General features: G+C 38.5%; 1 protein-coding gene across 1 annotated transcript; it reads left to right on the top strand.

The window, feature by feature from the left end:
* The first annotated feature begins 1,532 nt into the window (after positions 1-1,532).
* Positions 1,533-4,822, top strand: LOC148844200 (putative cation transporter HKT1;4). The gene is made up of 3 exons (XM_088959955.1): positions 1,533-2,758; positions 4,206-4,433; positions 4,526-4,822. The coding sequence occupies exons 1-3, from the start codon at positions 1,533-1,535 to the stop codon at positions 4,722-4,724; spliced, it is 1,653 nt and encodes a 550-aa protein (XP_088816081.1). The 3' UTR covers positions 4,725-4,822.
* Positions 4,823-22,525: the final 17,703 nt, after the last annotated feature.

Raw genomic sequence — 22,525 nt, 5'->3', positions numbered from 1 at the left:
GAGCTCCCCTCTAACTTGACCATTGGAGTCCTCATCCTTGGGAATACTCCTGGGCCTTTGACATCTTTTCACTCTTAGCAGGTGAGACCAATACCCCTTGGACTTCGGAAATTACTTTGCTGCCCTCAGCTCCAAATTTGGCAGCATCAAATATATATTTCTAGTGTCTCACTTAAAAGTTCATTCCCTTAACTCTCACTGGTCACTACCCCTACATTATTGGATACCTTTATGAAATTTTCTTGTCTTTTTAAGCATTGCTTTTGAACTATTATTGATCCAAACAGTCAGACCATTTGTCTCGAGAACCATCCAGGCATCTGGTTCTGTTTCACCCCTAACCTGATTTTTGATAAAAAACTATTGACTTGGCCAATGATTCATTGATTTAGGTGGTTGAATCGTCGATTCTGACAACAGTTTTTAATTATTTTAATTATTTTTTAAGTTTTTATTTTTACTAATTTGGAAGAAACATCTATTTGAGCCAAATCATCGAACCACTAACCTGAAAACTGGTGTCCAAAACTGTTCCGGTTGTGAGTCGATTTTTAAAACAATGTTTTTAAGTGTAATAGGGTCTAGTGAATCGCCAAGATGCGAACCGAGTAATAGACTCCTTTCACACAACAACCGACTTATTATTTTAGTGTCCAACTATGATATGGAAAAGATATCATATTTGGGCTATTCAACAAATTCCAAGGGAAATTCTTCCTTTCACAAGCACATGCTTCTGATCAGCCATTTCTTCGAAATATGACAAAAAATGGTCAAATGTTAGATTTGTCTTCCATCAGGCTTTGCATGGATGGTTTTCATGATCAATGGATGATTTATAATTTGGAACCTAGCTAGAGCCTTCTCCTTCTGACCGACTGAAGGGTTCGGGTACCACAGAAGTTCTCAAACTTGGAAAACCATTATTGTCAATTGTGGTTGTCTGTGATTGTGAACGCACTTAGAACATAGCGGTGTGACCGATTTTGGGTTCGACCTCTTTAAACCAAATTTAATTTCGAGGATTGAACGGACCAACAAGACATTTTAAATTGAACCGGTCTAGACTTACTGGTCCAGAATATTTTTTAGATTAGACTAGACCTGGTCCATTTGTAATGAATTTATATTGGATTGTATTAAGCCCAATATCTGATCCATTGAGAGAATGTAAGAATACAGGTGTGGAATAGGTTTGGAGTTTGAACCGATCTAAAATAGTATAAATTATTCATCGGATTAGATTGGACGCAATGGATCACATTAGACTGGATCGGATTGGGCCAAATCCATCTGAGGTATCATACTTGTGAAACGTTTGACTGGTCATAATTTTCCATTATATCAAGAACCCACATGCTTGGTTTAACTCACGTGAGTATGGGACAGGTGTCGATCTAGGAAGAGGAAGAGTTGCAGAAAATATAGGTAACTAGGTAGCAGAACCGATCATGGATCCGAAGTATGTATATATATACCCAATCCGCATTGAAACGTACACACAATTGTTTTCTTCCATATTCAAGTAGAAAATGGAGAGCTTTCATTCTCTTGGCAAGATAATAAGCCATCTCTGTAGCTGTTCATGTATCAAAATAGCTTGCTTTCGCAGATCAGTTTGGGGTCTGATGGTCCTTTTGTTTCGTTTCATTCTCTTTCACATAAACCCATTTGTTGTTCTTCTTTGTTATTTCGTCTCTGTTTCCTTTCTGGGTTTCTTAATTCTGAAACTTTTGAATCCAAGAACCGATTCTTTTAAACCCAAGGACTTGGATATATTCTTCACTTCAGTGTCTGCGACGACTGTTTCCAGCATGTCTACCGTCGAAATGGAGGTCTTTTCCAACACCCAACTTGTGTTTATAACCATTTTAATGTTTGTAGGAGGGGAGGTTTTTGTTTCAATGTTTGGGCTTCTTTTTACCAAGTACAAGTTAAGGAACCGAGCCAGGATCCATGGCAGTAGAGTCGGTTCTGTAAGTAGTGAGTCTATGAGTCCCACGAATCCCGTGGATCAGCTAGAGATAGAGTTGGGGATGGTAACTTTGTCTGAAACTGAATCCAGGAAACCCAGTAGTGTCGACCTTGTGTCTACAGTCGAATCAATCCTGAGTACTAATGAAGAAGAGTTGAGATATAATTCCATAAGATATCTGGTTTTTGTAATTATGGGTTATCTTCTAGTGGTTCATATAGGGGGATCTGCATTGGTTGCACTGTATGTGAGCCTTTTTACAAGTGCAAGAGATGTACTCAGGAACAAGGGCCTTCAGATCCCCACATTCTCTATCTTCATTACTGTCTCTACGTTTGCAAGTTGTGGTTTCGTCCCTACAAATGAGAACATGATTGTCTTCAGCAAGAACTCTGGACTCCTCCTACTTCTTATCCCTCAGGTTCTTCTTGGGAACACATTATATCCGTCTTGCTTGAGATTTCTGATATGGGTTTTGGGGTGGTGTACTAAGAAGCCCGAGTTCAATTACATGCTGACGAATACAAGAGAGATGAAATACTTTCACTTGCTTCCTAGTTTGCATTCTTCTCTTTTAGTTGTTACTGTTTTCGGGTTCATTGTGGTTCAGTTTATACTCTTTTGCTCTCTGGAATGGAACTCACAAGGCTTGGATGGGATGGATCCTTTTCAGAATCTAGTGGCTGCCCTGTTTCAGACTGTGAACTCGAGGCACACTGGTGAATCAGTCATCGATCTCTCAATCCTCTCGCCCGCCATACTGGTGCTATTCGTCGTTATGATGTCAGTTCTCTCTCTCTCTCTCTCTCTCTCTCTCATACGTACACCATACACACCCCATATTTATATCTGCATTAAATTATTAAGCATAATTGTTAGTAAAGTAGTTGTAGTTGACAGTTAACCACATATATAACCCAGTTGGGGTTGGGGGGATCTCCGTCTTAGGTTAACTACACAACCCTCAAGAAACAAAAAGGAAAATATGAAATCTAGTCAAAATGGTATACATGGAGCTTTCTTATTCGAGGAATTAATATACAATAGGATGGGCCTCGGAAAGGACACTTAGGAAAGTAAAGACTTGAGCTAGACGCACAGATGGCTGAAGAGGAATTTGTGATATCTACTGGTTAATTGCTTCTATACTCTTCTAGTTCCAAATATGAAAATAGAAAAAAAAAATGTATTAAAACAAAAGCAAGTCTACTAGTCTAGTACCTCAAGAAACTCAAAGTCTAATATCACAAGAACCTCCCTATGTCTCTCTCAATCTTCCGTCAGTTTGAAGACTATCTTCCTCTGTTTGCTTGATGGGAGATCCACTCTTGGGATCAGGGAAACCTCGTTCAGGCTTCACTGGAGCCGCTACATCCACTCCATATATTCTACTTACGAACCTTAGTTTTCTCCGGATTTCCGAGTTAAAAATGTTCAATTATTTGTGTCATAGTCAATATTGTAGAATGAAGAAAAAAAAATTGAATTATTGCTCTTTGTTCGAGAGCTGAGCTTAGAATAATAGACCATTCTTACCAGTCTACATAGAGATAATACAAATTTAGGTTCCATACTTGTATTCACTTCCTAGGATGTATGAAGCAATAATTTTAAATTCAAAAGCTACAAATATAGAGCCTTGTAAATTTGTAATATTCTTTAAATTCTAAACCTGCCCCACTCTAGATTCTATCCCATTCTAAGCTCTGATCTGACCATTCATTGTGGGGTTAGTTTCCGCTTAAATTAATTGGGGCCAGGATTGAATTGGGCCGAGGTTCTACTTCCACCAGAAATAAGAGGGACCAGGACTGAATTGGGTCCATTCACTGACTTCGTACATGGACGGATGTACCCTCTACCGACCCATGAGCCGCCCACCCACCAGAGAATTCTTCGACCCAGCCCCACTCCGAAACTTCTCTTTGTACTTTTCTGGGTCAGTTGAACCAGAGGTGCACACCAAGGTTGGAAATTTTTTGGCTTTGGATGCAGCTATGTTTGTTAGATTGAATTGACGAAATTGTTCAAAACAGAAAAGGAAATAGCAAAAATTCGGGAATAAGTGGAGAGAAAAAAAGCAGAAATCTACAATAAAATATTCATTTTAAGTAATCTAGACCGAGATATTATATGTGTCCTTATGGGTTTCTCTTTTATTTTAGTTAGTATAATAATGAAGTTGTGATATAACTAATTAATAATAATCTTTAGTTAATTTGTTCTTCAGGTACCTTCCTCCGTATACCTCGTTTCTGCCCATCAAAGATGTGGACCGGTGTTCAAGAAGAAGCGAAAAGAAGAATAAAACAGGAGGAAGGCTTGCAGAAAATCTTAAATTCTCACAGCTTTCTTATTTGGTCATATTCATCATCGCTATTTGCATCACAGAGAGGGAAAAGATGAAAGAAGATCCTCTGAATTTCTCAACAGTGAACATCGTCATAGAAGTTATCAGGTTTGATCCCAGAATAATCTCATATAATTACTCTGTGAACATTATTACATAGATCCACATACTCAAAATGAATGTAAATTATTGGCATGCAGTGCATATGGAAATGTGGGATTTACAGCCGGCTACAGCTGCAAACGGCAGCTCAATCCCCAGGAGTTCTGCAAAGATACGTGGTATGGATTTGTTGGAAGATGGAGCAACAAGGGGAAGGTGATTCTCATCCTTGTTATGCTCTTTGGAAGACTAAAGAAGTTCAACATGGGTGGAGGTAAAGGATGGAAGCTTCTGTAACAGCTGCAGAAATTCAGATTGAAAAATTTTTTACATGTCCTACAACAGGATGGAAGCTCTTGAGAATAACAAGAGAAGTGTATTATATAATGTGTGTTGAGTAAATATCCCTTTACACAGTTTTCTACAAAGATTATTGTGAATATGTAGGAGAAAAGAGAATAGACAGAGAAAAGAAAGAGAATAAATAAAAGATTGGAAAGAATATCTTCCAGACCTCATCTTTCCATTTAGACAGATTGCAATCTCTGAAATTCTCACCGAGTTGGTGGGCCCTTGACTGGTTGGGACCAGGCTCAGGATTTGACCGGGTCAGCTGGACCGTCTGAATCCCATATAGGGTTACTTAGAGTTCAGCAACAAAAAGAAATGTTTGATAATTGAATTGTATTCAAATAATCAAATCTGATCAGGGTAATCCATATTGTTTATGCTTCCGAGACGAGGGTTGGTTGATGGGAGATGATGGAATGTCTCTAGAACTGATCGTATTTTTATACTATTTCGGTTGCATCATTTTGTACCGTCAACAAAAATATCCTTGCCTTAGTGCTTTTTGGGCCAATGCTCTACCTCCGAGGTGGTTGCCGCAAATGCATTTATGGATCTCTCGGAGCACATATCTGCCCTCCTCTCGGTGGAGGCACTGGAGGTAGGGCAAGGTGAAAAACTTTCGATACAGCTTTCCCTCGAGGAGGGTGTAATGGACTGCCTGCCGTCGGACTCTCCTAGCTTCATTTCTGTCTTTGGGTCAATTGCTTGTGTAGCAAATAGGTAATGATGGGGTCCATCAAACAAGAAAAGTCTTGTACAGTGAGCACCTAGATTTCTTCAATGCTAGGGCATGCTAACTTCTCAACGCAGACCGTGCGGCCAAGGGTTGTGCCCGAGGTGCTTGCCAATTTGGATAGGGCATCGACTCTCATGTTTTCAGACTGTAGGACTTGCAACAAAGTGAAGTGTTGAAAATGGCGGACGAGCTCTTGCACCTTAGCTGGGTATTTGGCCATGCTATGTTCTCTAGCTTTGTATTCATCGTTAACTCGGTTCACCACCAGTTCGGAGTCAGTAAAGACTTTAATGTGCTGGGAGTCGAGGTCCTTGGTGATTTATAGGTCTGTGAACAAGGCTTCGTACTCGGCTTTAATATTAGAGGCTGAGAAGTCAAACCTTAACACATAATCTACTTCGGTGTTGTTTGGGGTGAGGAGTATGAGACGTGCTCCACTTCTCTTGGAGTTGGAGGATCCCTCAACGAATGGCTTATAGGTCGATCGAGGTCCCTCCGCCTCTTCTGGGGATTGGCTGAAGGTGCATTCTTCTATGAAGTCAACTAAGGTCTACGCTTTGATTATAGGCCTCGGCTAATACTATAAGTCAAATTCAGACAACACGATGGCCCACTTGGTCAGTCGTCCCGAAATCTCTAGCTTAGCAAGGATGGTCTTGAGGGGATGGTTGGTTAAGACCGTGATGTTGTGCGCTTGGAAATACGGCCAGAGTTTCCTGGCCAAGACCACTAAAGCAAAGGCCAATTTATCCACTTCAGGGTAGCGGGTCTCAGCGTCGTAGAGGACCTTATTGGCATAGTAGATAGGCCTTTGCACCTCATCCTCTCTTATCAAAACAGAGTTGACTGCTTCATCTCCAGCTGAGAGGTATAGGTACAACATGTCTCTTGGGTTCGGCTGAGTAGGGGTGGCGAGGCGAGGTAGGACTTCAGCTCTTCAAAAGTAATGATCGGCCGACTTTAACATCAAATGGTTGAGGGCAACGACTAGGCCCGTAAGCCTTTGAATTTTCTTGATCGACTGAGGCGGGGTCATGTCATCGATGGCCTGAATCTTTTCTGGGTTGGCCTCTATATCCCTTTGCATGACGGTGAAGCCTAGAAACTTGCCGATAGTGGCGCCGAAGGCACACTTTCTTGGATTGAGCTTCATGTTGTATTTTCACAAGGTGTCAAAGGTCTCAACTAAGTCCAAGGTGTGCTGGTCGGCCCTTAGGCTCTTCACAACCATGTCATCCACATAGGCCTCAACGTTTCTCCCTATTTGGTGGTTGAAGACCTTGTTCACTAGCCGTTGGTAGGTGGCTCTGACGTTTTTGATGCCGAAGGGCATGACCCTGTAATAGTATGTGCAATGCTCATTGATGAATGAAGTCTTCTCCTCATCCTCGAGGTAAATCTTGATTTGGTTATACCCGCAGAAGGCATCCATAAAGCTGAGTAACTTATACCTTGTAGTGGTGTCAACAAGGTGGTCAATTCTTGGTAAAGGAAAACTGTCTTTAGGGAAAGCTCGATTGAGTTCTATGAAGTGAATACAAATCCGTCACTTCCCATTAGCCTTCTTTTCCATAACCACGTTAGACAACCAGTTAGGGTAATGTACCTCTCGGATGAAGCCAATGTCGAGTAGCTTATCAACTTCTTCTCTAATGGCTTTCCAATGTTTCGGTGAAAAGTTCCTCTTCTTGTACCGAACTGGCTTAGAGCTCGGGTCCACGCTCATCTTGTGAGTAATGATCGAAGGGTCAATTCCGGGCATATCAGCGGTAGACCAAGCAAAGACATTGGCATTAGCTTTGAGGAAACTTACCAGCTTAGAAAGGCTATTTGGAGGAAGGTAGGACCCGATGCGCATCATTTTCTAGGGCTCAGCCTCGTCCAGGGGTACTAAGATGAGGTCCGTGGCTGGCTGGCCTCGGCTCACTGGTTCCTCCTTAAGGCCGTGGCCCTCTAATGGTAGAGCTTCTTTTTTCTTACCCTTTAGTGCTGCCACATAGCACCGGCGGGTAGTTTGCTGATCCCCCCAGATAATTCCGACATTGTGTTCGGTGGGGAACTTAAGGACTAGGTGGTAAGAGGAAATGGCATCCTTGAGTGCGTGGAGGGTTGGATGTCTGGCGATAGCATTGTAGGGGGAGCTGATCTTCACAACTAGGAACTCATTTGTCCTCGTTACTTGCCGAGGTTCTGTCCCTACTATGACTAGTAGGGTGATTCATCCAATGAGTGGCACGTCTGTAGGTTGGAGGCATTTGAGCGCCAGCTTCATCTTCTCGAAGAAGTAGTAGAAGAGGATGTCGGCTGAGGAGGCACTATCGACTAGTATCCTCTTCACCATGAAGTTTTCGACAATGGTTGATACTACTAGTGCGTCGTCATGGGGGACCGAGATCCCCTTCAAGTCCTCATCCATAAAGGTGAGGTCTCTGTTCTACTTTGGCTTCTTGGGAGCTGACCCCTTGATGTTTAGTTGTCTGACGTAGGCTTTCCGAGCCAAGGCTGAGGTGTGACCCGAGGTCGTGCCCCCGATGATGACATCGATGATGCCGACTAACTACTGCATATTGCTGTTGTTGCAAGGACAAGGCGCCATCCTTGCCACCCACGTACTCCTTCAAAGTGGCCATGGCAGATGAGGGACTCTATGTCGTTCTTCAATTCATAGAAGTCCTTGGTGTCATGGTCGGTGCCATGATAGTACTTGTAGTACTTCTTTGGGTTATCCCTCTTGAGGTTCATATTCATCTTCTCGGGCCACTTCACATACTCCTCCTTCCCTACTTGCATGAGGATTTGTGTTCGGGTTGAGTTGAGTGGCCTGTATTTGTTATAAGCCAAGGCTGAGGCCAGAGGCTTCTTGTTGTCCTTGTTGTCCTTGTTGTTGTTGTTGTCATTGTGGACGTCTCCATTTCTCTTCTTCTTCGGGCCTCAATGGTAATGGCTGGCCTCTCCTTCTTGGTGTTCACCGACCAAGGCCTATTTGGCGGTGATGTACTTTTGGGATTTCTTCAAAAACTTTGCCTTGGATTTGCATGATGTCTTAGCAATGAAGCATTTGACGACTGAGCTTGGCAGGAGTTTATTGATGGCTGCGTGCATGAAAACCATGGGGTTGAGGTCTCGGACCTCGATTTCCTCCTTGAAGTAGTCGATGTAGGACCACAAGCTCTCGCCACATTTTTTCCAAATGGTCATGAGTGAGACAACGCTCTTCTAGCATTGTTGGCTACTAATGAAGTTGGCGAGGAAGAGACTAGCGAACTGCTCCCATGAGTTGATGGATTGAGGGGGGAACCCGGAAAACCATCGGCTGGCTGCTCTCTTGAAGGTTGCCTGGAAGGCTTGGCACATCAATGTATCAATGTACCCATGGAGGAGCATGAGTGTCCCAAAACTCTCCAAGTGGTCGTCCAGGTCGGTGCTTCTGTCATATATCTCAAGTGTCAGGGATTTGAAATGCAGTGGGAGGGGCTCCAAGGTGATATCGGTAGTGAAGACATCTATTTTCCCAAAGACGAAGGGTTCTGACTTGCTGAGGCGTTGACTCAGCTTTCCTTAACCAAGCAGAGTTCATCTTTCACAGTGTTGAGTTTCGCCTGCAAGTCAATGATCTTTTAGTCAATGGGAACTTGGGCCCCGTCTTGGTCCTCCCAAATGCGAAACAAGTTGGCCTTATTCCCCGAGTATTTCGACATGGATGCGTTTCAGTTCATTCTGTCTCGTCAGTCGTTCAGGAGCTCTCAGAGGTCCAAGACACGACAGGGAGAGGGGTGGTGTCGGCCCTCAACCCTCAAAGGTGGGCTATGGTGGCCCAATCTTCTGCCTTCATTTCGGGGGCTTTCTTGTTGGCTGTGATGTCCTTCGTCTCAGCGGTGATCACGAGACCGTGCTGAGTTGTCCCCTCATTGGTTAGGGGGTTAGGAGGCCCTCGGAGGTTGACTGGTGCGTCGGCCCTGTTGGTTCTGATCGGGTGTAAAGATAGCAGGTCTAGAGATGATCATCTTCTATGGTTCCTCAGGCTCCCAATGGGGGGGGGGGGTGGCTACCCTATGGGCAACCTTCTGTTGAGTGCCCCACCTGGCCCAGCCTCTACATGATGTTGTTGAGCCTGTTGAGGACCACCTGGAATTGGTCCATCGTGACCAAGTTTTGAGCATTCCTTGTATTTCTTGCCATCTTAACATGTTTCTTGCCATCTTAACAGAAGCTTAGAGGTTGATTTTAATGTGAGTTTTTTTAATCCAGGGAAGTCTTAGCAACGTCTCCTACAGACGACACCAATTGTTGTTGCATTGGATGGGCCGAGGTCAACAAGGTAATTATGCTTCTGAGACAAGGGCTGGCTGATGAATTCGAGGTCCAATGTGGCTGAGGGCCTATAGGTCTGTCTTGCGGAGGAAGAGAACACATTAGAGGCCCTGGGTGCTAACCCAAAGCGGAGACTCAGATGGTCAAGTTAGCAAAGGTGTGATGGGAGGTGGACGAAGCCTGAGTTAGGATTGCTCAGACGAGGTCATAGGGAAAGTAATTAAACTCCAAGTAGTAGAGAGTCTAGAGCCCTCACCTTAGTGGGTCATCCCCTATTTATACTTGAGACCACCTAGAGGTAGGTGCACACAAACGGTAGGATGCAGTTCGACCTTGTGTGCACAGCCATCCGAGGTCATGGTGTGCGACCATGCCATTGGACCTGCGTTACACTCCGACTTTTGCAACGCACAACGCCCCTATTGGATCCACGTTGTACGCCACCCTCTATCATGTGTGAAAATTCTACCAGTTTTCCATGAACGCCTACATCACAATGTAATCCAATTATAAAGGGATCGAATTCTTGATGACCTTTAACCGAATTGAATTCGGATTCATTTGGACAACTAGATAGCCCTAGATTATTAGAACTATACCTAGTGGTGACAGGCTTCCATGTTAGCTAGTTATAAAGGGCCAACCCAAATTAACCTAGTACCTAAACAAACTGAATTTAACTATGTGAATTTAACTAAGTTCTAAGTCACTTAGGAAAGTTCTAAATGCAGTTGAAAATGTCAGGCCTAACCTATTCTCGTCAGATAGCCCAATTTCATAACCCCTAATGCGAACAAGTTGGTCGGCAAGAGAGACAAGGGGAGAAAAAAAAAAAAAGTAAACAATGTCAATTAGAGGATTCAAATCCCCCTCCTTGTTGGCTTGTTCTATAGCCAAAAATAGTACATTCCAGCGAAAGGATTAGCTGGACATAATGGTTGTTTTGCAAGCTGTAAGACCAATGATAAGGGTTTATGCTAGTAACACCTTTTACAATAGGGCCTATGAATTTATTATTTGCAAAGAACCTTATCTTTGATTTCACAGCCTGCTAAACAGCCATTGCATTCAATTAATCGAAATTCGTTTAGTTTTTAGAAAAAAACCTAAAATAAAATGAAAGGAAATTTACTTAAACCTCTCCTGTGTTTTTTATCAAATACTTAATCCTTTACTTTGATCTTGAAAAAACCTTATCTCAAATTTCAAATAAATATGCATAATTTCTATTAATTGTCTTGATGGAAAGTGCTGAATTAATGCTTTTTTTCTCTCCATGGGGCTACACAATGGAAGGGCTCTAGCCCATAACCCCCCAACCCTGGCGTAAGCTGAATTTGATCCCAAGCCTCCGCTACAATCAGGGTTGGTTAGAAAAAGATTTATTGAAGTATTGTGAAGAAAAAGGTGATTCATTCTATTTAGGTAGGTTTCATTGTGCATTTCATCGAGTGAATAACACAGGCCGCGAAAGGATTTTTTTTGGATAAGTAAAAGTAAAATTTATATAAAAGGTGAAAAGAAAAGAGGATGAGAACAGAGATGATGAATATAGCTGAGAGCGGGACATCACCACCCCTAGGCTGTGTTTTGAATCAGTTTAAAACATCATACACCCATAATGTTTTACACCAAACTGTGAAAATGACTGTTGCTTTTTGAAAAACGCAATGGATGGAAAAGTGTAAAATTTTACATCGATAAAACTTTATGCTTGATGAGGTTTTACACATCCATTATTGACGTAAAACTCCACTCCATCCAAACTCATGCAAAAAAGAATCAAAGTGGAGTTTTACGTCCATCATAATTACACTCTCTTTCCAAATGCCAACAAAACTGAACCAATGTAAATTTTACATCATCTCTTGATTTACATCGCCTCCAAATGCAGCCTAAAGAACTAAGCGAAAGAGGTTTTCAACCCTACAAACTAGTGCAACATCCACACGAAACTCTCTGGTCAGACAAGTGATCTGCCAACCACACTCCAATATCCACCTCAACCTCATGATATAAAATTAAGCAATTGAAGACACTATGGCCACCTGACCTCTTCCCCCCTTTGTTCTCCCTTTTATTGCTTTCACCCTTCTTAAGTCCATCTTCACTGAGGTGTCCACGTAAAGGTCCACCAATCTTCTCAGTTTTCTACTACCAGGAAGATCTCCAAACCTGAACGCCACATCAGCCTCCTCGAGAGACACATTATTCACCCAATCATCTTCTTCATCACTTTTGATTTTCTCCCTTTCCATACCTTTCCTAGAAGCAATCCCAAAACTTCTTAACACTTCTCTTATGTACGCCTCACCCCCAATTTGAGTGGAGTCTTGAGAGTTATAAGCGGACGGTCCAAACCGCCACCTAAAAAATGGAATTAACAATTTCAATGACCTAAGGCAGAAGTCTAAAGAGTTCTAAGCCGACGGTCCAGACCGCCACCTTTATTAACTCTAAGTTAGCAGTTCTGACATACTTCCACTTTAGGAATGATTGAACTGCATCGGACAGGTTCTCAAAAGCGACGGTCTTTTCAGACTAATGTGGCGGCCTTGACCTAGGCCGGTAGTGGCATAGGGGGCGAATGCAAGACCACCGCCTTACCTCTGAGGCGGCGGCCTAAAGGGCTAAGCGACCACCACCTTTGACCGTTTTTCTTGTAGTGATGTGGTAACCTCTGGTGACATGTCACCATTATCCTTAATACCCCCCAATAATATTAAGATACAAGGCTTCGCCACCTGAACTTCTCGGTCCACCAAGCTCTTAACAAACCTCATGTCCTTTGCATTGCCTTCAATCTATGGCTCCCGAAACTCAACCCTTGTCTCACTATCTAGGGAAACAGACTCTACAGCTCCCACCTCTTCCCTCCCCCCTTGAGATGCTTGAACTAAAGCCTCAGCCTTCGCTCTCTCTAATAGAGGAACTGAGCTTGAAAAGCATTCATCCCCCTTGGCTAGCTCCACAACATACCAAACCTTCCTGTTCGACCCTTCTCTTGCACATCACTTTCAGTTTCAGCCCAGCATTCCTTGCCACCCCAAATTTATAGATTCGTAGTTGAATTTAAACCTCCATCTTAACTCATAGATAAACAATGGTATATGTGTTTTGAAATGTGTGCTTTTTATATATACATGGTAATAAGGGCATGTTCATAGTTTTAATGTCTCCATTACAAGATCATTAACAAAAACAACACATTTTTAAATTTATCTGAAATGTGAATGCAGAATATGTGTGATGATCAAAATATAGGGGAGGCTTGAGTAAATAATTTTCTTCAAAATAAGAAATATAATATAAATAAAATAATAAGGAACCAGCCAATGGAGAATTAATATAGGTTGTATAACTAGTCATATTGAAACAAGGATTTGGATTGTATTGACACTAAAATTGTTCGGATGGATCGAAGGTTCAAGGTATCGAAAATGTAATTTTAAGAGAGGCATTGACATATGCTTTAAATACACATGAGTACATTTTCGAAACTGGCATAAATCTCAAAAAGAATATATATTGACAATATATAATAAATATCTAAGAATTAATAAATGTAAATAAGGTATATATGCAAAATAAACACATACTTTAATAATTTCTATGAAGAAATGCATTACAATCAACATGGGGGAATGTCATTGGTGCACCCAAGATGCGTCGTTAAACACCCGTGGCACCAGTTTAGAGATTTGTAAATTTTTCCAATCCTCATGTAACCTTAAACAACGTAGTATGTGGTGAGGAAGGGGTCGAACCCACAGGGAAGCAAGAATAAAAAATATTATCTTCATTCCGGAAAAATAAAAGGAAAATAGATATGGGATTTGTAGAAAATAAGAACATAAAATTTATTAATACTGAAATTAAATGTTCTGAATTGAACAAGGCAATAATTAAAATTCAGAAATTAAAGCACTGAAATCAACAAAAAAATAAATAAAAATGATCAAAAATTTGGATCCAGTGGCAATAGCTGTCCAGGAAGGCGAAATACATGCTTTCTTCCTCCATTCAGCCCTCGAACCCCTCAAGACACCTTAGCCTTGAACCAGATGAATTCAGATATGCAAAACTCACAAACAAACAAAAATTAAATCTAAAAGATTAGCAGAATAAAAATAACATAGAAAATAATGAAAACGAACGGAATGGATGATCAAATCCTGTGGCGGTAGTTGTAGATTGGCTAGACTGCTTGCAGGAACCCCTCTTGACAAGATCTGGGCGTCCTTCCCTTCTACAACCCTTGAACTCTTCAAGAAACTTTAGCCTTGTGAACTAGGTGAATTGACCAACCCCTTCTCCAAGGCCCTTGGGGTCCTTTTTATAGAAAAGGGTGGACAAAAGTGGGATTAGAGAGAAAGAGAGGGTCAGCTAGTGGGTTTATGCAGAGAATGGGCCCCTCTAGGGTTTAGGAATGGAGGGTTACGATTAAACTAGAGGGATCCTACAGTTAGATTGAAAAGGAGAGGGTGCCTATAAGTATGGAGGTTGGGATTTAAGCTCCTAAGATTGAATGGTGGAGATTTGGGTGCCTAGGGCTGAAATGTGGAGATTAGGAGTTAGGTGGCGCCTAGGGTTAGAATGCTAAAGAGATGGCATCATAGAATGGAGGATGGAGATTGCAAGGTGAAGATCTAATAATTTGAGAGGTTGCTAAGACTTGGATGGTTGAGATTTGATGTTAGGGAGGAGTGGAAGGTGAAGATTTAGCAGTTAGGGGCAGATAGGGTTTGTTAGAGGTGAAAAGAATGAGTGGGGAGGCACCCCAGGGTTTGCTAAGGAGAAGGGAGTATGCTAATACAATAGGAGGGGTGTCTTTCTGGGTTTAGTAGATAGGAGGTGCCCTCCTATGCTCAGTTTTTCACAGAAACATCCCCTCTCTTAATTGGAATTCTCACCAGCTTCCCAAAATCTGCAGAAAACTCTGTAAATTTCTCAGTTTTTACCCAGAATTTGCACAGGAACCCTCAGTGTCACAACATTGAATTTAACCAGAAAAAGATACAAATTAGTCAGTCTAAGGTCTAAAATACCCCTAAATGATGCCCTTAAGGCATCAAAATACTGAGTTATCAGTCATCCCTTAAGCTAACATATGATGCATCAACTAGTTAACTTAGCTCCAATTTACCATTAATTATTATTTAAATTAAATCTTTAAATAATAGTTGTAGAAAAATATAGTCTTAATTTGGGAAAAAATTATCTTTCATTCATAAGAAATAATTGTAAAAAATCAATTAATCCAAGACACAAATCACATTCAAGTATGAAATTAGTAAATTTTAATAATTATTTTGTATTTGTTTTTATTTTAGAACCCTTTGGTCCAATCCGATCCAGTCCAATGTGAGTCTAGTTGCAAATGGACTGGACCAATCTAGTCCAAATCCAATCCAATCCATTAAAATGTAAATGGATTGGATTGGATCCAATCTAAACCAAATGAAATATCAAAAATTATATAAAAGCACTTTTGGCATTGAAAAAACATTTTTGTAAAAGTGCTTTGATGATAAGTACTCTCATAAAAGTACTTTTACAAAAGCACTTTATTGAAAGTACTTCGTAAAAGTGCTTTTGTAAAAGCACTTTAGAAAGTACTTCCATATAAGTGCTTTTATAAAAGTACTTTGTAGAAGTGCTTTTGTAAAAATACTTTTATAAAGTACTTTCATAAAAGTGCTTTTGAAAAAAAAATTTCATAAAAGTATTTCTGTCGAAGTGTTTTCATAAAAGTACTTTTGTAAAATTACTTTCATAAAAGTACTTTTGTAAATGTTCTTTCATAAAAGTGCTTTTACAAAAGTACTCCCATAAAAGTTATTTTGTAAAAGTACTTCTAAAAAAATGCTTTTGAGTACCGTAAAAGTTATTTTGTAAAAGTGATTTCATAAAAGTGCTTTCGTGTAAAAGTACTTTTGTAAAAGTGCATTTATAAAGTTGCTTTTGTAAAAGTATTTTCATAAAAGTACTTTTGTAAAAATGCTTTTGAAAAATTCGTAAAATTACTTTTATAAAAGTTCTTTTGTAAAAGTGTTTTCGTAAAAGTACTTTCATAAAAGTGATTTTATGATGACTTCAGTTTTGATTGATTACAGATTGGACAAGGGTTTGGTCTCATTATCAGATTATTGGAATTTTGGTTTAGGTCTAAGTCAAACTAATTAGAATATGGACCAATTTATTTTGGATTGGCCCAACCCAATAATTATAATGGACTGTTCAAATCTGATTTGATAAGGTTTGGATCGGATTGGATCCAAACCAAAACCGGTCGATTGATACCCTACTTTTGGTCTTAAATATCCACTTAGATCTAGGAACATTCATCACAGGATGATAAAAGACTAATAATCAAGCCCGCTTTTTACAAAAGCACGAAGCCCTTTAGACATGGCTTGCCACCAATCATGGTTTTCAAAACTGGACCAGACGATCAGACCAGAAAAATTGGGAACCGGTCAGGTGACCGGTTCCGTTTTCCCCAAAAATTGGATTTCCCCCCAAAACCATTGGTTTTAATCAACGAACCACTGAACTAGACAGTTAACCGTTTTGAACGGATTTTGACCATTTTTTATTTTTTTAAATTTTTTATTTTTTTATCAAAACGGTTCGAGCGTTCGATTCAAATGGTCATACCGTTAGACCCGATAACCAGACCCCTAAGCTACTCGATATCTGGGTCGGTTTTAAAAACCATGCCATCATTGCTAACGGCTTGTGAGTGTGTAGAAGGTTAAATCTCTAAAGATGAGAGTGTGAGAGAGAGAGTACTTAGTAACCCATCACTAAGTATTCTTTTCTTCCTTTTTTCTTTTTTACAAACAAGCAGTTTGGTGGTAAATGGACTTTTGCTAAATGGTTTTTAGAATAAGTCTACTATTCACTTATTTAATAGGTGATAGTATCCAGACTAACCATAAACCATGCGTTGTTGGCTAATGATAAAAACAAGTGTATCAACAGAATTAGCAGAGGAATGATAAGGTAATTAAAGACTAAAGAGGATGTATTAATCATTAAGGCAAGAACAAATTTAATAATATGACGGTGGCATCTCTCTAATCATTACAAGTAATGAAATGGAGTGAAATTCACAACCTTAATCAAATTTTTAATACTTAATTTTATGTGCTAAAAATGTCTGAATATGCATTTGTAAGTGAACTTTTGATTTATGTGCAAGTGGAAATAATCAGAAGAATTTACAATAATCATCAATAAAAAACATAGTAATTAACAAAACCATTTATTAAAAATCAATGGGGTTAATTGTTGGGAGGGTTCAGATAGAAAGTCTATTTAAATTTCAATTATTAATTAATAAAAATAATTTTCATTTATCACATTTATTTTTCATATGATTAATACAAAATATAAGATATGTGTTAATATTTTTTTGTAAAATTTTTATGATTTTTAACACCTTATTGTATTTTTATCTATTCTTTAAATTTTTATAATTTAATTATGACATCATAAGTTGACCTATTTAATCTATAATCAATTTTAAATTTTGTATTTCATTTCCATGAGTAGCAAAAGAATTCTCATTTCTCACACTTTTTTTTTTGTTTAATATGAATAGAATATTAAAGATGTACCCAAAAGTTTTATATGAACATTTTGCACTTTATTATATTTTGGTTTTTCTGTTTTTTTTTTCGGTAAAATTGATTATTTAATTGTTGCATCATGGACTGATCCATTTAAACTAGCTAGATGGTTAGACCAGTATTTTGCCACCTCCATAGGAAAATAGTTTTCATTTCCAAATTGATTTTCACTTTTGTATTTCATTCACATTATTAATAAAATTAATTTTTATTTATCACACTTATCTTTGTTTAATGTGATTAATATATAATATTAGATGTGCATAAATTTCTACTTTATATATTTCTCGTAATTCTTTCTAATTTTCTTTTTGTTCATCAAGGTCTGACCCAGTCAAGCAAGGAAATGGTTTCATTTCCAAGTGAATTTTAAAATTTTAATTCCGTCTCCATCATTAGTAAAAATACATCTTATTTATCAATATTTGTTTTTGTTTAATATGACAAAATATAATATCAGAGATGTATCAAAAGTTTTTACAGATTTTCTTTCTTTAACTATGTCGTCATGGGTTCATCTCTTTGACCCAAAAGGTTAGGGTGATCATTTTCAGACCTGTTCTTTTAGAGGCGAACACCCCTGTACTCTGCAACTGCTTTACTTCTTTCTGATTCTCTTAGATGGAATATTTTCAAAACCGGATCGAACCCGACGGTTGGACCAAAAAACCAGGAACCGATCAGGTGACCGGTTCTGTTTTCCCCCAAAACCGTTGATTTTGGTCAGCGAATCATTGAACCAGGCGATTAACCGTTTGAACGGTTTCCAGTCCGGACCCAAAACCGAACTGATCAGGGGTTTAGTTACCGAGTCGGACGGTCCGACCATTCAAACCGAACACTCTGACCATTCTGACAAAAAAATAAAAATCGGTCAAAACCGTTTGAACAGTTTGAACATTTAACCGCCAGGTTGAGCAGTTCGCTGACCAAAATCAAGGATTTTTGGGGGGAAAATGGGACCAGTCACTTGACTGGTCCGACCGTCTGGTCTGATCCGGTTTTGAAAATCAGGTATAAAATAAAAACTTTGTCCCTAGCATATGTTTGACCAAAATAATTAAAAGAAAAGAAACAACTAAAATGCTGATTTGAAATAATAGAGAATAAAAATAAAGTAGACAAAAATGAGACATACAATAGAGAATAATTAATTAAAATAGAAAAAGGAAGATTAAAAAAGAAAAATAAAAGTAAATTAGATAATAATAATAATATTTTTCTATTATTGTCTATTTTACTTTTACTTTTTATTTCTGTTGTTTTGTTTGCCTCGCGTGCGAAGCAGGTTACAGTCACAAATCAGAGTTGATATCTCACCGACCTTCACATGGGCGACTGTAACTTGGCAAGTTGAGTTGAGCTTCACGAGAACAAAATAATGAACAGAATAACAGTGGACACGGCTTCTAATGGCCAAACTCGAATACGACGTTTATATTAAGTTGTTGACAACGGGTTGAATACGTTGCCAATCCATTGCATCTCCTCTTTGACACTACCCTATTAGAAGATTTGGTCACCTCTCTGCACCCAATTACGAAATCACGTTGGTTTCTTGATGGGTTGATTGTACAAAGCTAAACCACTCTCGCCTTGTCTCCTTTGAGGGATGACCTGGCTATTCGCACCCGGTCGGTTTCGGGTAGTATATAAGGGGTGTTCAGTTGTTTACCCCGAACCGTGGGGTTTTTTTTAAGACCGAATTGGTCTTATTGGTTTTTGGAAAACCGATAATTGAAATCGAACTGAAACCAGTTAATCGATTCAGTTTTTCAATTTTTATAATATATATTATAAATATATAAATATATATAAAATATTACATTTTAATTAATAAATAATATATTATATATTATAAATATATATAAATATATATATAATGCATATTTATTAATTAATCCGACACGATTAGTTCAATCAATGAAAATAGGTGAAACCGAAACGACCTGACGCATGTGCACCCTGCTGTGCTGTAGTGGCCTGTTGGGAGTTGGGAGCTCTTCGAAGATGTAGTAATTCGCCCATGGGTTGAGGCTGAATAAGCAAAACAGAATTGGAACCTCCTAACAATAGAGGTCCTAACACTCTACCAACATGATCGGACACCACATAATGGGCCCAGTGTCATGGTAAGATGTGGGGAGTCAAATCTTGTTGGTAGGCGATATGGACCCAGCGAAATGGCGGACGCTTTTATACTTCTAACCTGTTACTACATCGGAGATTTCTAGGTGGGGTTTTTATTTATTTATTTATCTTTGGATTTTGTAGGAAGTTGAGATTTCCTTTCAAAACAACCAAATTATGGTTATATATTGATTATTTTTTTACTGTTATTGTCGTAAGTGAGTATAGGGTCCATGAATAATACGTCCAATTAATTCAATGCTTATGAGCTTGGTTGTTTGATTTGGTTACCAAAAAACCATCTTTTTATCAAGATGTCCAGTTTTCAGGCTTAATCAGCGAAGGTGGTAACCATCATTATAAAAGGACGAGAGAGAGAGAGATGTGAATATCTACTTTATTTTCTTCATACCCAGCAATTATCTAATTCCTTTATTATCTTTCCACGTGCTAAAAGAATAAATTAATTAATAATTTATTTCAGAAAAAAATAGAATTTATTGAGAAAGTGGTTAGGGTGGTTGTTTAAACAATGCAATGTCTTATTCCACTTCTATTCAATTTCCAACAAATTTGAAAATGAGTCTACATGCTTTTCATGGCATTGATCTTTTACTAAATGTTCATTTCTATTACACATCAATAATCTATTCATTTTTTGGATTTTGAGAGCGAAAAGTTGGCCAATGGGATTTCGGTTTTCAGGAATCCATGTTATTCTTTCAAATTTTGTGGGGTCCATGAAAAATGTATTTTTCTTGAGGGTAAGTAACTTTTTTCCACTTGGGGGAAGTTACCAACACTTTGATGAGACAAAATTGTCCCTTTTAATAATGAATTTTTATGGTTAAAGTGGTCATTATCTTATTTACCTAGGAAATGCAAGAACATGGGTAAATGCACTTAATTGGATAAGTGCTTTTTGAGAAATACTTACTTGGATAAGTGCATTTACTCGGATAAATAACTTACCAAAAAACTAACCGAGCCTTGTTGATAAATGTGGGGTCTAAGTAAAACAACATTTTTGGGTCCCTTGTAATTTTTTTACAACTTACCTAGGAAAGTTTTTATTCCTTTTCTTTTTATGTGGGCAAGTTACTTTCCTATGTAGAGTGAAGGTTGCTAAAATTTTGTGAAACAAAAATACCCATTAAATTTTAATAAGGTGGCAAACTAGCTTATTCGAAACAGATACTGAAGGTTGGAAAACGCATGTTTTATGACACGTGGTTTTTTTAGAATAATGCTCTACATGTTGTGGTTCTAAAGGGGTCTATGGACTGAAGTTCAAATGGCAAGGTGGCAACCTTAATGAATGAAGAGTCATCTTCTTGGAATATGGACATGGTGTTAAACTTTAAATACCTCCTTACACATCTAGAACCACCTGATGGAAGATAAAATTATTTTGAGATGGACACCTCATGGCAAGTACATAGTAAATTCAGGATACAAAATCTTGGTTTAAGGGAAAGCTAGCATTTCAAATTATTCTTTTGCCCTTGAGGACTTATCTCATAAAGAGCTTCGAAAGAAAAAACCTCTACAACCTCATGTCCTCTTTTTCCTTTGGTTCTATTTAAAGGGTGTCTTACCTATCAACACAGATTTAGCACTTTGTTTATGTTAGGAATTGTGGTCATAGAAACTTGGAGGAGAAGCTCTGAGGTGCGTATAAAGACATTATTTTTAGAACGTTATTTGCCCTCACTCAGTTTTACTGGGTTTGTTGTTTGGTTATAGGCAAATTCATTCTCATGATACAACAAAGGCCTTGGACAAGAATCTGCAACCAACAAAGTTGAAGAGTGTTCGAAAAAAACTTCTATGAAATAGTAGCAAATTGAACTAAGGAAGACAAAAGTGACTTTCAAAAACTTGTATTCACTATGCCGCATAAACGCTTGCATGTGCATTGCATGGTAGCAAACCTCCATACTCTCTTCTTATAATTCTAAGGAGTGTAAACAAGTTTCTATTTAAAAACTCAAAACATGTTTAGTAATTTTCCAATGTGGAATAAGTTGAAAACTGGTTTTAGTATAAAAAAACTATTTTTCAAAATATATGTACAAGTGTTTTTTCCATGTAATTAACCAATCAAATTCCATTGGAATTAATCCCTAATGAGATTAAAATCCAATAATCTTCCACTTTGTTTGATTAATTACATAGGTCTTTCTCTTGATCCAAGCTACTATGACATAGTTATGCATACAAAAGGAGTTTTAAAACTTAAACCTTTAATTGGTACATATATCTTAGAGTCTTGTCAAAGTTATTGGTGATAAGACCTTAAATTAATTATTTACAAGATAGACCAAAGATACCCATCCACATAAAAATGTTCTATCTCTGCAACTTCTATGTTCACATAGGTGAACCTCTCATTAGAAGTGGCATCAAGCTCTCATCGTAATGGACAACATTGTTTATGTTATGATGGCAAATTTCTCAATGTCAATGTTAACAGTCACATCACAGTAACTATTGTTATTCATTAAACCCAATACTAATATTTTCAATTCAAGCCATTACTAGTGACTAAGTAAAGAGTTTTAATCTCATTTTTTAGTTGTTAGTCTTACTAATTCTTTAGGCAAACCTTTGACAAGAGGATCAATCAAGTTTTTACTTAACTTCACATAAGTTATAGTGATGACTCTATCTTGAATCAATTGCCTAACAAATTTATGTTTCAAACTTATATGTCTGGACTTACCATTGTAAGTACGACTATAGACTTTCAACAGAGTTGTTTCACTATCACTGTAGATAAAATTTGAGGCATAGAACAAGGCCATAGTTTTATATCGAATAATAAATTCTTAATCCATTCAACCTCTTTTTCAGTAGTTGTCAAAGCTATGAATTCAGATTCCATGGTCGAGTAAAATATATAAGTTTGTCTCTTGGATGCCCAAGAGATC

Source organism: Nelumbo lutea, chromosome 8 (assembly GCF_056320005.1).
Source record: "Nelumbo lutea isolate HS-2025 chromosome 8, American lotus-T2T, whole genome shotgun sequence".
NCBI lineage: Eukaryota > Viridiplantae > Streptophyta > Magnoliopsida > Proteales > Nelumbonaceae > Nelumbo > Nelumbo lutea.
This window is presented reverse-complemented; position numbering and strand designations above follow the sequence as displayed.